This window comes from Rhinatrema bivittatum, chromosome 7, assembly GCF_901001135.1.
Source record: "Rhinatrema bivittatum chromosome 7, aRhiBiv1.1, whole genome shotgun sequence".
In the NCBI taxonomy this organism is placed as follows: Eukaryota; Metazoa; Chordata; class Amphibia; order Gymnophiona; family Rhinatrematidae; genus Rhinatrema; species Rhinatrema bivittatum.
Window position 1 is genome coordinate 87010394 of NC_042621.1, and position 14742 is coordinate 87025135.

General features: G+C 53.8%; 1 protein-coding gene across 1 annotated transcript; it reads left to right on the forward strand.

Annotated features, from left to right (window-relative positions):
* Positions 1-4154: 4154 nt before the first annotated feature.
* LOC115095234 (cytochrome b-245 light chain) lies at positions 4155-13763 on the forward strand. The gene is made up of 6 exons (XM_029608634.1): positions 4155-4321; positions 9966-10035; positions 11186-11260; positions 11456-11539; positions 12470-12551; positions 12654-13763. Exons 1-6 carry the CDS (start codon positions 4264-4266, stop codon positions 12840-12842), a joined length of 558 nt encoding a protein of 185 aa, XP_029464494.1. The 5' UTR covers positions 4155-4263; the 3' UTR covers positions 12843-13763.
* The last annotated feature ends 979 nt before the right edge of the window (positions 13764-14742 follow it).

Consider the following 14742-nt stretch of genomic DNA (forward strand, 5'->3'; position numbering starts at 1 on the left):
AATGTGCGGCTTGTCTGCACATTTTACTTTCTGTATCGCGCAGGAATGACTAATAGCGCCATCAACATGCATTTACATGGTGCGGGCGCTATTAATCTTGGGGGTTGGACGCGAGTTTGATGCGCTATTACCCCTTACTGAATAAGGGGTAAAGCTAGGGCATCAAAAACTCGCGTCCAAATGCTGGTTAACAGTGCGCTCCACTCTCGGCCCCCATTTGACTGCATGTTTTAGACGCGCTATTATTACCCCTTATACTGTAAGGGCTACTATAGTGCGTGGAAAACTCGCTGCCAACCCCATCTCCCCCCCCCCCCCCCCCCCGAAACTAATAGCGCTCATCACATGCAAATGCACGTTAATGATCCTGTTAGTTATTCCCCCGGAATACTGAAAATAAAATGTGCGGCCAAGGTCAGCCGTTAACCATAGAAAGCACTGGGGAAAGTGTACAGAAAAAGCAGAAAAAACTGCTTTTCTGAACACCCTCTGATTTAATATCATAGCGATATTAAGTCGGAGGTACCAAAAAATAAATAAATTCTGGTCAAAAACAGACGCTCAATTTTGCCGGCGTCTGTTTCCCGAACCCGTGGCTGTCAGAGGGCTCGAAAACCAATGCCAGCAAAATTGTCAGTTGTCAGACCCGCTGGCAGCCGCCACTTCTGCTAATGAGGAGGCGCTGGTGTCCCCTAGCTCCTCCTTATTCGCGTACAGCCTAATTTGAATACAAATCGCACGTGCAGGAGAGGTGCCTGGGCGCGCGTCGGGAGAGCCGGCTCTACTGCACCTCTTATTGCACCGGCCTCCATCGTGCCTGTGGTCCATGGATGGGGGCTCCACAGTGCCCCTGCTCCTTGGGCAGGCCTCCATCGTGCCGGCACTTTTAGCCGGATTGAGAGGAAGCCTTCCTGGGTTTTGAGCAGGGTCAGTATATAATGTGGGCAGTTTGGTTTTTCAGATCTGCGCTTCCTATTTTGCACATGCATTTTCCAGGCAGAATTGGCTGCTTTGGAGCTGGGGCAGTTGTCTTAGGGCCAGGTGCCTTTTGTAAAGCCGACGCAAGGTACCGGCTGACTCTGCACCTGGACGAGTAGTCTGAGACGTCCTTAAACTTTAAAGAGAAGGCAGTGACCACCGGCTGAGCTTTACCGACTTAAACCCATTCGGCCATAAAGAAAGAGGTCAGGGCTGGGTGTGGTGCCCTCCCTGAGCAGGTGTAACCTGCTGGTTCAGTGCTGCGGGGCGAGGAGCATCGCATCACCGTGCACCAGGAATGTGGCAGTGCAGCGATCACTCTCTGCTGGGCGCTGCTGTACTTTCCCGCTTTCTGACATCACATTATACTCACACCGCTCCTCCCCCAGCCAAAAAACCTGGCAAGGCTCCATGTAAGTTTTCCAGGCAGCCCAGCAAGGCAGGAGCAGATGCACCTGCTTCAAGCAACACGAGATGCAATGGCAAAAGCCTATCGTGGTCTGTGAGCCTTCCTCTTACACACACACACCCCTCTTCCTTCTCTCTCCCCCCTCTGAGCCAGGCTCTGTCGGCAGTGCAACACTGGAGCAATATAAACGGAAATGCATTTCCTCCTGTGCTGTGCAAAATACAAAGGGGTCAGCGATGCGCATTTCCCAAAACTAAGAGAGAAAATCTGAGACTTCCCACAAAAGAATGAGCAAGAAAAACTCTCCACAATTCTGGGGGAAAGAGGAGAAATGGAAAATGCGTGGTCGTCAGCCACCAGGCCCGACATGAAACCTGAGCAGCACCAGAACCTGAGCCCTGTCCCTGACGCTGTCCCTTCACCTGACTCATTATCGCTTTGTAATTCCTCCCCTTCCTTTCCTCCTCTTTTATTTTAATCACTCTTAGGCCGATTCAGTATGGGGCGCTGGGGCTAGCACCCATTTGTTTGGCCGTGCGTTTTTGACGCTCGTCTATTACATCTTATACACTGGCCTATACAGAAAAATGCGCGGGAGAGCTGGCGAGCGGCCCTAGCGCCTCCTATTTTACAGTAGCAGCGGCTGTCAGCGGGTTTGACAGCAGACGCTCAATTTTTCCAGCATCGGTTCTCGAACCCGCTGACAGCTACGGGCTCGGAAAATGGATGCCGGCATAATTGAGCGTCCGTCTTCCGACCCGCGGGCAGATTTTTAAATTTTTTTTTTTAAATTTTAATTTTTTTATTACTTTTGGGGCCTCCGACTTAATATCGCTGATATTAAGTCGGAGGGTGTACAGAAAAGCAGCTGCACATTTTACTCTCAGAAATTAATACCTGCCCAAAGGCAGGCATTAACCATAGGCAGCACCGGGGTAAATGTACAGAAAAGCAGAAAAACCTGCTTTTCTATACACCCTCCGACTTAATATCATGGCGATATTAAGTCAGAGGTCCCAAAAAAAAAACCCAACTTAAAAAAAAAAAAAAATCGGTCCCTGGGTTTGAAAGTGGACGCTCAATTTTGCTGGCATCCATTTGCCGTACCTTTCAGCAGGTTTGACAACCGACGCTGGTAAAATTAAGCATGGCTTGTTGGAGCCGCTGATAGCCGCCACTTCCACTAACGAGGCAGTGCTAGGTTCCCGCTGTTGTCCCTAGCGCCTCCTTATTAGCGCCCAGACTCATTTACAGGCTGATACAGTACAGTGCGCTCCGACGGAGCCGGCATTTGGACGCGCTAGCTTTACCCCCTTTATGCCCGCTCTCCCACTATTTTACTGTATCGGCCCGTTAAATAGAGAATCGCGCGCCCAGCAGAGGTGCCTGGGCTCTCCCGCACTTTCAGCTCGATGCTGTAAGGTGCGGTTGGAGATTAACTCGCTGTGGGCGCACAATTGGGACGCGTAGGGCGATCCTGCGATACAGTCTGCAGTTTCACGCTTCCTTAGCGCTTCTTGAAACCGACCCGTAACCTTTTCCGCACGCAGCATGTATATCATGTGTAAATGAACGAATTAGCTATTTAATGAAGGAATTAGCTATTCCCCTCCGATACTGTGACGCGCGCTCAGATTATATACTTTGTAACCCGCTATTTTGCCGCGTCCTTAACCTGTTAGTTTACCGCCTACCCTCTACCTGGTGTTAGTGTGGTGTTCGAACAGCTACCTACCGGACTGCACCATGGACGACCTCCATATATACTAACATTTGCAGCGTAAAGTTGTTACATACATATATATATATACCTTGTCACTTTCCGAATCCCCCATCTCCAAACGGACGGGCGTGCGGTCATCGAGGCGGCGGCGGGAGCCGGCGGGCGTGCATTCATCCAGGCGGAGGGAGCCGGCGGCGAAAGCGGCCTCCGGCAGCCCCCGCCGGCAGTGAATGAATGCGCGCCTGTGTACGCCCGTGCGATTTCGGCGCTCAAAGCAGTCACATGCCGTGACGTCAAGCGTCGTGATGTCACGCCTTGAGCACCGAAATCGCACGGGCGTACACAGGCGCGCATTCATTCACTGCCGGCGGGGGCTGCCGGAGGCCGCTTTCGCCGCTGGCTCCCTCCGCCTGGATGAATGCACGCCCGCCGGCTCCCGCCACCGCCTGGATCAAACGCGTGCCCACCCGCCGGCTCCCGCCGCCTGGATGAACGGACGCCCACCCGCCCGTGTGGAGATGGGGGATTCGGAAAGTGACAAGGTATTTATATATATATATATATATAACACTTTATTCCCTTTTGTTTTAATTTTCACCCTGCGCCTTGCTTCGGGAGGGGGGGAACCATCCACTTCCTGGTACCTGTCATTTCAAATGTCATTTGAAATGACAGGTACCAGCGCACCCAGGATACTGTATAGGCGCTGTATTAAGTGTTTCTGTGGATTGGCACCTCTGCCCTCCCCCATTGTAGCGGGGGGGGGGTGTCTGTGTGTGAACTGTGAATCCTAAGGCAGAAACCCTCGTCCAGCCCCCAGCACTCTGCCAGTTCAGAGCTCAGCACCCAGCCCTGAGGGAGCCTCTCAGCTTGGAATCACTGGGGCTTTACACAACTCCGTCCTTAACGCTATAGCGCTCCTTGGCGAGCGCATCCTTCCTTGTTCCTTATCTGCCCTCCTTTTCTTTCCTTCTCTTCTGCTCCTTGCAATAACGACTCACTTCCTCGGGGAGGACCCGAGCCGCCAGGCAGGACGTGACGTCGGCAGGGAGGGCTGAACCCCAGCCGGGACCTTCCTCCTGCGTCCATCCCCGAGCGCGGTATTTATCGCGCGCAGAGTGCAGCCGCAGCCGGGGCGCAGGCAGCGAGCAACATGGGGCGCATCGAGTGGGCGATGTGGGCCAACGAGCAGGCGCTGGCGTCGGGATTGAGTGAGTACGCATGGGACCGGGCTGCGGGCTGGGTCGAGCCTTACTTCCCCCCCCCCCCCCGGCATGTGGCGGAATCCGAACCGCTGCTTTTGGGTCATCCAGCTGTGCGCGGATCCTGCCCTCGGCCAGCTGCGGCTCCGCTTCTCTTAGTATTTCCTGAGTGAAGACTTTTTTTTTTTATTTTAAGCATAACGTGGCTGGCTCGGGAAAAGATCTTTTGCACTTTTGCATTTTTCGCTGGTTCTTAACGTGAAGTCTTGGAAGACTCCGCTGTGAATGAGGAAGTGAGAAGGGGAACAAGTGGCTGCCTTGGGCCACGCCTGCTAACTGCTCAGACAGCGAAAATCTCCCCCCGCCGCTCCTCTCCACAAGAGAGGAATTGTCATTTATGAGACAGAATAACCCCTGCATTCATCCAAATGCCAGAAATACAGCAGAGCGAGGCCAGCGCCTCTGCCTAGAGTCTATGTGTCATGCTATTTATATATATTTACACAGCGCTGTACGAGGGGACACTTTCAGCTCGGGGGAGGAGGGGGTGCTTGTACTTCCACAGTCAGGGGAATTAACTGCAGATGAGATACGACTGATGAATCAACCAAAGGTACCCACAAGAGGAGTTGATTACTACAGAGCAGTCTCTGCTGCATTGTACAGATCAACAGGACTTGTTGGTTGGTACCTTTTGGTTGATTCAAATGATAGAAATTCATCAGTCATACCTACAGTACCTGAACGAATGTAAACCGAGGTGATACCTTAGATCAAATGTCGGTAAATAAATAAATACATTTACAGTTAATTCCTCTGACTGTGGAAGTAAAAGCACCCCCCTCCCCCGAGTTGAAAGTGTCCCCTCTTACAGGCAATGGGTGCGGGGAAAACAGGTGCCTGTGACTGAGTGCCCGCGCCCCCAGCGCGTGCCCACCGACCTCTGTGGGGCACCCGATTTAATATTTAAATCAGTTGCTGCGGTAGGGGAAACTGCGCGCCCCTAGCACCTCCTTGGCAGTGGGCGTCCGAGAGAGGTCCAACTGTCCAGTGGGTCAGGAAATCAGATGCTCGGTGTTTCCTAACCTGACCTACTGGCACTTCTATTTATTTATTTATTTTAATGTTCTCCTCCCTTTTTGTTCCTCCTGCTTAATAAGCCCACGATATTAAGTCGGAGGAAGTACAGAAGGGCTGTATTTTCTGCTTCTCTGTACACTTTTCAGGCTGCTCAAAAATGAACGCCTGTGCTTCGGGAACACTGGGTTTTTTTTTGGATGGAGGGAGAATGGCTTCACGGGGGAGGGGAGGCCGGACATGTGTTTTTGCACACGCTAATCCCCTTATAGCATAAGGGGTTGTGGACGTGCATCCAACCACAGGTTAAACGGTGCGCTCGGCTGGGTGCAGGGTTTTGCATCGGCCCTGTTACAGCGGTGTATATGATACGGTGACACTATCTCTCTCTCTCTGTATAACAATTTCCCCAGTAATGCGGGGTTACTCTATCCCATTCTGCGCTACCGGGCCCTCGTTTCCATTAATTCCTCCCAGCGTTTTGATATTTTTATCGTTAGGGCCCTATCGCATGTTGACGAACGAGCGGGTAAGTGCGCGGAATTAGTGCAGGGTGGTGCCCATGGTCAGGGCTTCAGCGCTTTGGCCTGCATTCATGGTTCGGTCACTTTAAGAAAATCTCTCCCGCCTACAATCTGTTTCCCCAGGAACTGCAGCCTCTTCTGACCCAAGCATGATGGCAGGAAGTGTGTGTGTGAGAGAGAGAGAGAGCCTCCGCTTTGGAGAGACTCTTCATGACGATGGGGCTCTGAATGTTTGCGAAAGATGGGCCAGGGGCCAGGGTTAAAAACCTTGACGCTTCCCACTTGTGCTAATTCAGCTCCTTTCCGCGTCTGCCATGTCTGGCGAGCACAGTTTGCTGTAGGCATAAGGCGCTCATCCACTTTCTTACTAGGTGACCCTTCCCTGCCCTCCCCCTTAAAGCCCCCCCCACTGAATAGAAACTCTTCCATAAATCTCACTGCCCCCCCCCCCCCCCATAAGTGGGTTTCTGGGCCCTCATGCCGCTGCCCATAGAGATAGTTCTGATGCTCAGATTTGGGGCGCTCGGGATCTGATAACTGGATTCCGCTCCTCAGTAGGAACATGCCCCAGTGCTTGACCGATGGGGGTAAGTGACCCTTCCCCCTCCCTCCTGATCCTGGATCTGCTGGCACATGGGTCCCCAAAATCGGCCCTTGAGGGCCGTAACCTAGTCAGCAACTCCAACATTGCTCGCTGCTTCGACGGCAGGGGTAAAGGGGAATTGGATTTAGACAGCAACCATCGAGGGTTCCGACTTTTACGGTCTGCGTAACCGATGAGCGTGGGGGTAACCAGCACAGAAGCATGGGATTACTACCCTTAACCAATAAGCCTTCATGCTTCTGATGCACTTTGAAGGAGAGAGGTGGGGGCTGAAAGGAAAGAGAAATTTGGATGCAGAGACAACCAACACCAGCCATGACTTTTTTACAGGCTGGGGTACTGATGCGCAGACGTTACGGAAAAAACTCAGGACTGCTTCTACTGTTAAGTCCATAAGCAAAGCACGTCAAGTAAAACTGACTGATACATGGGGGTAACTTGCACAGCGCGGCAGCTCCTACCATGGGAAGCTTGCCGGGCAGACTGGATGCACCACTGGTCCTTTTCTGCCGTCATTTCTATGATTCTGTGTTTAGGTTTTTGGGATTGCCACAATGAATATGCATGAGGTCTGTTTGCATGCGCTGCCTTCATTGTATGCAAATAGATCTCATGCATATTTATCGTGGAAACCCTGACGGCATGACTGGGGTGTGGTCCTCAAGCACCCTGTTCTTGTAAATCACAACACATGGCACCCTCTATCCACATTAAGGAGGGGGGGGGGGGCCTGCAGTCCCTCATACACCAACATCCTCCACTTCCAGTGGCATCTCCGGGAGCCTCTGTCCTCCAGGACAGACTCACGGACTTCAGGCCGGAGCTTGGAAGCCACACCTGCTGCTGAGGCTGCTCATTTCCATTCAGGCTTGAGAGCCCCCCACCCTACGTCGTGTTGGGGGGGGCCCTCAAGGTACTTTCAGGCCGATGCAATATGGATGCACTAAAAACAGGCGATTTTCCTACGCGCACCCAACCACCTCTCCTGGGCGCGCGATACGATGTGCGAATGAACAACCGCGTTAAAAAGGAGGCGCTATGGAAAATTGTGCATCCTTGGCATCTGGCGCCCAGGAAACGAGGCAGTGCGCACAGCCACGGGTTAGGGAAACGGACGCTGGTAAATTGAGCATCCATTTCCCTAACCTGACCGCCATCGAGACTTTTTTTTCTTTTTAACGTTGCTGCTTTCTGTGGTTCCTCCTACTTAGTTTTGCGATATTAAGTCGAAAGAACCACAGAAAAGCAGTATTTTCTGCTTTTCTGCTGATGACTTGTGGCACCTCAAGACAACGCCAGCTTCGGGGCTGGCGTTAATTTTTCAGGGTTAAAATGTTAACATCGCGTGCAAGGTGATTTTTTTTTTTTTTTTTTTTTACATCGGGGGTACTAACCAATAGCCTCATCAACATGGCATTTAGATGTGGCGATTGCTATTATCTACGCGCACGTTTGGACACGTGGTTTGGATGCGCTAATCCCATTATTGCATGGGGAGTTATTCTAGCGCGTCAAGCTGTGCGCTAGGCTGAGTGCTCTGTCTTGCATCGGCCCCTTGGTGTTGTGAGCAGGACTGGTAGGGGGAAGGTGTGCGCTAGGATCAGTGGGGAGCAGGGTTTGTGTGGTGTGATCTGAGCTGGGTGAAGGGGGAACCTGGATTCTGTGTGTGTATGTGTGGGGGTGGAAGTGTAAACGGAGCTTGTAGAGGGGTGGGGAGAAGTGAGCTGGGCTCAGTGAGGAGGTGACCTGGAACATGGTCTTGGGGGGGGGGGGTGTATGTTGGGGGCGGGGAGCTGTTTGAGGGAGGGGGTGTGTGTTGGGGGCTGAGAGGGGGTATGCAGGCAGAGCTTTGCTGCTGGCTGTCCTCCAGCCCCTGTACTGACACTGCTCTCCTCCCCAGCTCTGTTCCTGGATCAGGAAACAGGAAGTCTCTGGGGAAGGCCGAGGCTCTTTCTGGAGCTGGGTGTTTGCCTTGGGGAAACTTCGGGCTTTTGAAACAGATGTTTGGGAAGCTCTTCTTAGTCCTGTGATCCGGTGACCTGATTCTGATTCACAGATGAAGGCAGAGCTGCCTCGTGACCCAGGTTCTGCAAGGAGACTTTTAGCCAGTCCTGGTTTTTGAACTCGCACTCTTGTGATTTGTGGTCCAGCTTCTTCTGGGCACTAACCTCTTCCTGTTCTGACTGGGTCCTCTGCTCCTCTCCTCCTACCTTCTTCTTTGCCCCATCAGCTGGAGGAGAGCAGAGATCCAGACCCAGCGGCTGCACCTTGTTCCCAGTTGTGCGAGTTTAACTGTGCAGGATCTGCGGGTCACGGTAGAGGTCAAGCCACAGAGAGGGCCCTGTTCAAACGGCCCCCCCTGGTGGTGAGGTCTGCGTGGGCATTGTGTGCGCAGACTTGATTGTTTCCCAAGTGTTTCCCAAGTGAGCAGACGCTCACAAGTTTGCTTTGAAAATCCTCTGCTAAGGTCATGCACTCATTCACTTGAAGAGCTGTAACCGGACGCTTCAGATGGCATAATTTTCGCGCATGCTTTTTAAAATAGGAAAGGTCCGTAGCGTAAATTCCAGCTCTGGCCCCCTCGCTGCGGTATTTGCGGGATTGGGGTACACGCGCAGTGATCCCAAGGCAGGTTAGGGAGGGCGCAGCAGAGGGGGGGTGTCTGGCGCTCCTCTGGCCAGGGGGAGGGGGAAGGAGGTGCAGAGAAGAGAAAAGAGGACCACTGGGATCCGGGGGAGGGGAGGGGTGGCATCTGGGAGGGGTGGCACCCAGCAGCCACCCTTCCCAGCACCCACCCGGTGCTGGGAGGGGTGGCTGCAAGGGGCTTAGGACCTCGTAATCCCCCTCGCTGCTAGGGCTGGCCCCTGCATGCCTTCCATTTCAGATCAGCAGGTAGCACTGCCGGGGGGGGGGGGTCTGGCCCGCACTGGGTGATTCACCAGCTCTCTGAATGATGGGAAGGCTGCCTCCGTGACCGGGGACTGCAGGGCCCCTACCATTGAAGCAGAAGTTGCAAAGCCTCCTGTCACAAGAGCCAGGCGTGAAGCAATTTCCTGATCTGGGCCACCGCACACTGGACTCCTCCGGCAAAGGCTGCGTTCCTGGGGGGGGGGGCCCCCGGTGGAGCCTCAGCAGAGAGGAGGGACGTCCACGCTCGTCCATCCTGCTGCGCTGGGGGGGGGGGGGGGGCAGCACTCGTTCGGTTAGGGAAGGACTTTCGGTGCAGTTTTCCTCTCCGGAAGCACCGAAGTCCCCGCTTCCAAGAGCTGACATACGCTGGGGGTTAGCTTGCCGCCGCGTCCTGCGGTTGCCCGAAGGGGAATGCCCTCTGCAGGCCTTCGGTTGGGATCGGCTGCTAGAAGTGAGGATGTGGGGGGGCTGCTGATTTCCTGGGGTTTACATGCCAGATTTCTTTGGCTGACGGCTTTTTCCTCTCTCTCTCTCTCAGTTCTCCTAGCCGGCGGGATCGTGGCGGTCGCTGGCCAGTTCAAAAGGTGGGAGTTTGCTGCCTACGGGATGTATCCTTTTCCAGGAGTGGCGCGCCGTCTCCCGTCCTGCGCCTCTCGGGAAGGAATCCACGCGAGGAGGGGGGGGGGGGGGTGCTCGTGATTTCCTTGCTCTGCCTCCAGCGTTGCCTTTGCGGTGCAGTGAGTTTGCGCTCTCCCTCCTTCTGGGGGGGTCACCCTGCCGCTCCGGCTTCTCTTCCACTCCTGACACGCTCACATCCAATCTTCAGAAGGAACTTTGACAGCGACAGCCTCCTCCTCTTCCCCCTCCTGCCCTCCATCCGCACACGGCGGTGCGGGCTTGTGAATGTCCTCCCTCCCGCCACCCTGCACTGCTGAAGCAGCTCCCCTGCTGTCCTGCCGAACGACTGGACTGCCGTGACTTGGTGTCCATCTGTTTCTTCCTGCCAGGGTCCCTGAGCTCCTCAGCTCCTCTCCCCTGTTTCCTGCTCTGGGTCTCTCCGCTTCTCTCATTTTCCCTCTCCCAGGGGCAGAAGGGTGGGGTTAGTCTCCTCGCCCTCTCTCTTGCCACATGTCGTACTCCATCTGTCCCCATCTTGGGTGGCATTTCCAGCTCCCCTCCTTCCTGCTGGGGTAGTGTAACCCCCCCTCTCTCCTGGCACTCCCTGAGCCTGCAAATTCTCCATCACTTCCTTTGGTTTATTCTCTCCTTTTACTGGTAAGGGGAGGGGGTCCAGGGACGCCCGGTGGCTCTGGTGGTGCTGCCATGAGGAAGGACCCCCCAGGGATGCTGCCAAGGTAGGGGGTGGTGGGGAGGGCGACACCTAGTGGTCGGATCTAGGGCTTATGATTCCAGAAGGAGACCCCATGCGTGGTCCCTGGCCCGAGACCATCGCATCGGTGAGCAGACTTAGGGGGCAGATGAAACAGTGGGAGAAGTCCCCAGGTAATCGCAAATGGAAGCCTCCTGCTGCCAGATCCCAGCTTCATGTGAGATCAAAGCCCGACGGAGGGAGATCCCTCCACCCCCCCAGCTCAGGGCCAGTGCTGACGCTTCCTTCGTCCCCTGGGATTCCCTCCTCTTGTGTCCTGGCTCCCGGGCGTTCACGGGGAGATTTTCCTGTGACCCGCAGCGCGTATCCAGGACGGAGGGGGAGCAGCTGAATGTGACTGGATGTGTTCCTTAATGTGAACGCCGCAGAGCCGCCGGAGTCTTCATCTGCCTCCTGGAGTACCCCAGAGGCAGGCGGAAAAAGGGCTCCACCCTAGAGAGATGGTGAGTGTCCAGGGCACACGGTCTGGGGCAGGGGGGGGGGAAACGGGAGGACGCTCTGCATGCATCGTTCTGTATGGGATGAACCTCGATGCCTGGGCTGGAGGAACCTCCTCCTAGCAGGACCAGGGGCCTGCCGTCTGCTAACACGCGGTATCCCTGCTTCTTTCTGTTCTCTCCCCCCCCCCCCCCCCTCAGTGGTCAGAAGTTCATGACGCCCGTGGTGAAGGTCTTCGGTCCACTCACGAGGAATTACTATGTCCGTGCCATCCTGCACGCTGCGTAAGTCAGATCCGTTTCTGCACCTCAGGAGTGGGGGCAGGGAGGGCATGGGTGGGACTGATCTCCCTAAGCTTGGGTGAGGTGGCAAGCTTGTCCTTGTTTTATTAATAATTTGTTATTAGCTAATTTTATTTTAATGCATATATTATGCAAGTTTAAATATTACTTTTGATTGAATTTCTCTCCAACTTTTACTTATTATTTTTATGCTAATTAGTTACCTATGTAATATTTTTACAGTTATGATTATGATATTTAGTAGTTTTATTTTATTTTTGTTATCAATTGTAAACCGTTTTGGTCAATCTATATTGTTATGATGGTATATAAATACTTTTAAATAAATAAATAAATTCACTATGTCCTCTTTAGCATAGCAAGTATTGGAGGCCAGTGTAGTGTCTGCACACCTCGGAGGCAGGGAGCTTCTCTCTCACTGCTGCACCATGTCCAGTATCAGGGCCCAGGGCAGTGTGTCTGCACACCTCGGAGGCAGGGAGCTTCTCTCTCACTGCTGCACCATGTCCAGTATCAGGGCCCAGGGCAGTGTGTCTGTGCACCTGGGAGGCAGGGAGCTTCTCTCTCACTGGCACGCCATTTCCATATCAGGGCCCGGGCAGTGTGTCTGAACCTCACTAAATCTCTTTCAGTGCACAGAACTATTCTAGCAGTTTGGCAGTGTCCATATCCCAGCCCCCACCCAGTGCCAGATTTAGGTACAAGCTACAGGGCCTCTAAATTCCAAAAAGGCGTGACTCAATTTAGAGTTTGACGGTTTTTTGGTAGTGCTGGCACGGCTTAGTCCTCCGTGCGTCTTCATCAGACCCTGCCGCCGTTCTTTGCTGTTTAATTTTGGTTGTGTTGCTCTCTTGTCCTTTCCTGTGTCTGAGAATGATTTGCATGGCTCTCTCCCTCTCCTTTTCTCTCCAGCTTGGCGGTGCCTGGAGGCTTCCTTCTCTCCACGGTTCTTGGCACAGTCTGCCTTGGCATTGCCAGCCTCATCTATTTATTGGTAAGTGTTTCTGGCTGCTTCCTGCCCCGTGGCTGCCCTCTGCCCCCCCCCCCCTCTCCCCGGTCTCTTACTGACCCCTCGGGCCTCTCTTCCTTCCGCCAGGCCGCTATCCGTGGGGAGGAGTGGCAGCCCATCGAGGCACAGGCCCAGGAAAAGCCACGCGTCGCAGAGACCATAAAACGACCCCCGGAGAATCCCCCGCCCCGGCCACCCCCCGAAGCTCGGAAGAAGGCAGCAGATGAGGGGGCTTCGGCGGAAGCGTACGACAGTCCCATCCCGGTCGCAGACTAAACATTTGGAAATCCGAGAAGCTACCTGAGCCCACCCACTCCTTCCAGACCTTGGGGGGACTGCAGGGGAGGTAACTGCAGCCCTGGGTCCTGGCTCGCCTCCGCACTGCACCGTGCTGCGTTTTCTGGCGGCCTCTTTCTCTCCTCTGCTGCTTAGAGGAGGGGCTTTTTTCTTTCCATGTGCTCCCTACCCCAGGCCTTGTCTGTCTCATGGCCGCAGAATGATTAAAGGCTTCAGGTAAGAGAGACCGTGATAGAGCAGGATCCTGTCTGCTTAGGCGATTGTGCTGGAGCCTCGCCAGTGCTTCTGGCTCTTTTCATCTCATGCTTCATCAGCTCTGTTCCTGTCTTCTGGCTACGGCAGGCACTCGGCATCTTTTCTTGCCCCCCCTGTGGCTCCCTGGAGCAGCTGCCTGGCTCAGGTGCCTCTGCCCCCACACTGTGCCCTCAGCCATGCACCAGTCCCCTCTGCTCTGATGTGCAGCCAGTGGAAAAAATACTGAAGAGATGAGGTCTGGCTGAGGAGCCTGCAGGAGTGTCCCAGCGCCTGTTTCATCTCGCTGTGGTTCAGCCACGCTCCCTCCTGCTCCCCTGCGGTGTTCCAAGAACTGCGGCCCAGGCTCTGCAAGGCACAGGCCAACATCTCAATCACGCCTACTGTGCCATCCCCTATCCCTGCTTGTACAGACGGACTACAGACTCTGCTGCTTCTCCCTCCCGCATCAGCTCTGCCTATGGCAGGAGCTTGAGTCTGATCTGCACACCTGCTGCCAAAATGCCAGACCGACCAAAGTACATTTAATTATTTGAGTGTTCGGCCACTGACTGTGCCGTTTTAGGAAGTTGATGTACCTCTGAGCTGTCACGCCTTACAATGTGCTTCTTTTATGTGAGCGCTCTGCAGTAAACTGTAAAGGATGGATCTGCTGCCTTTGTGTTTCTCTCCTGTCTCAGCTTTTGATAATCTCCATCTCCCACTGCTCCTGGGACTTGGGGCCTCTGAAGGAAAGAATGCTCACGTCTCCCTCGCTTCATTTCCACCATCCTTCCTGGCAGCCCCTGGGATTCGAGAGCAGTTTTGAGAACCTCTTAGGGTTGAATTGTGTCCAAGGAAAGTGATCTACACCTAAAACGTGACATCACTTGTGTAGGAAATACAAGGGCATAGAGCAGGGATGGATTTAGGTTTTTGTCACCCCTAGGCACTGTTGGTGGTTGCCCCATGTCTGGTTACATCTCTCATAATTCTGTCTTGGATTCCTGGTCTGGTATTAAAGTTTCTTGCACCAGTTGCCAAGTAATGTGATAACCACACTGCCAGGCAGTGTCACATACATACATTGTCTCTCAGACATAAACACCCACACACACTCTTTCAGACTTTGTGTCCAAGAGAGGGTGTGTGTGGATGTCTCTCTCTGTGACAAAAACACACACACACACACACACACTCTCTGACATGCCCATACACTGAGAGAGAGAAAGAGTGTCTATAGGTGTCTTTCTGTGTCAGGAAGAAAGACACCCCCCCCCCCCCACACACACACACACACACACACTCTCACTCTCTCTCACTCTCCCTGTCTCTGACACACACATTCCGTCATTGTGCTGCTGCTCATACGCTCACACAGTACTCCTGTACTACCACATAATTATCTAAAAAGTTTCTGCTTGCTGCCAGCCCCTTCCCCTTTCCCATTTGAGGAGACTCACTGGTTCCACAGCCAGCTGACCCTTTCAGAAGGAAAGCCCAGCCTACAGAAGCCTCCCTTCCTCTTGGCTCACCTCATCCCTTTTTCTGACTGTAGCTTGCCTCCACTTCTCCTGAACACCCCCCATCCCAGTGTATTCCCAATGGCTGAGTGCTGCAGTCTGCACTGCCTACCTACTGAAAGGAG

Excerpts from the sequence above, each read along its gene's own strand:
- LOC115095234 (XM_029608634.1), top strand. The coding sequence starts at position 4,264 with ATGGGGCGCATCGAGTGGGCGATGTGGGCCAACGAGCAGGCGCTGGCG. Across the intron at positions 4,322-9,965 it reads GGCGCTGGCGTCGGGATTGA|TTCTCCTAGCCGGCGGGATC; the intron begins GTGAGTACGCAT and ends TCTCTCTCTCAG. Across the intron at positions 11,540-12,469 it reads CGTGCCATCCTGCACGCTGC|CTTGGCGGTGCCTGGAGGCT; the intron begins GTAAGTCAGATC and ends TTTTCTCTCCAG.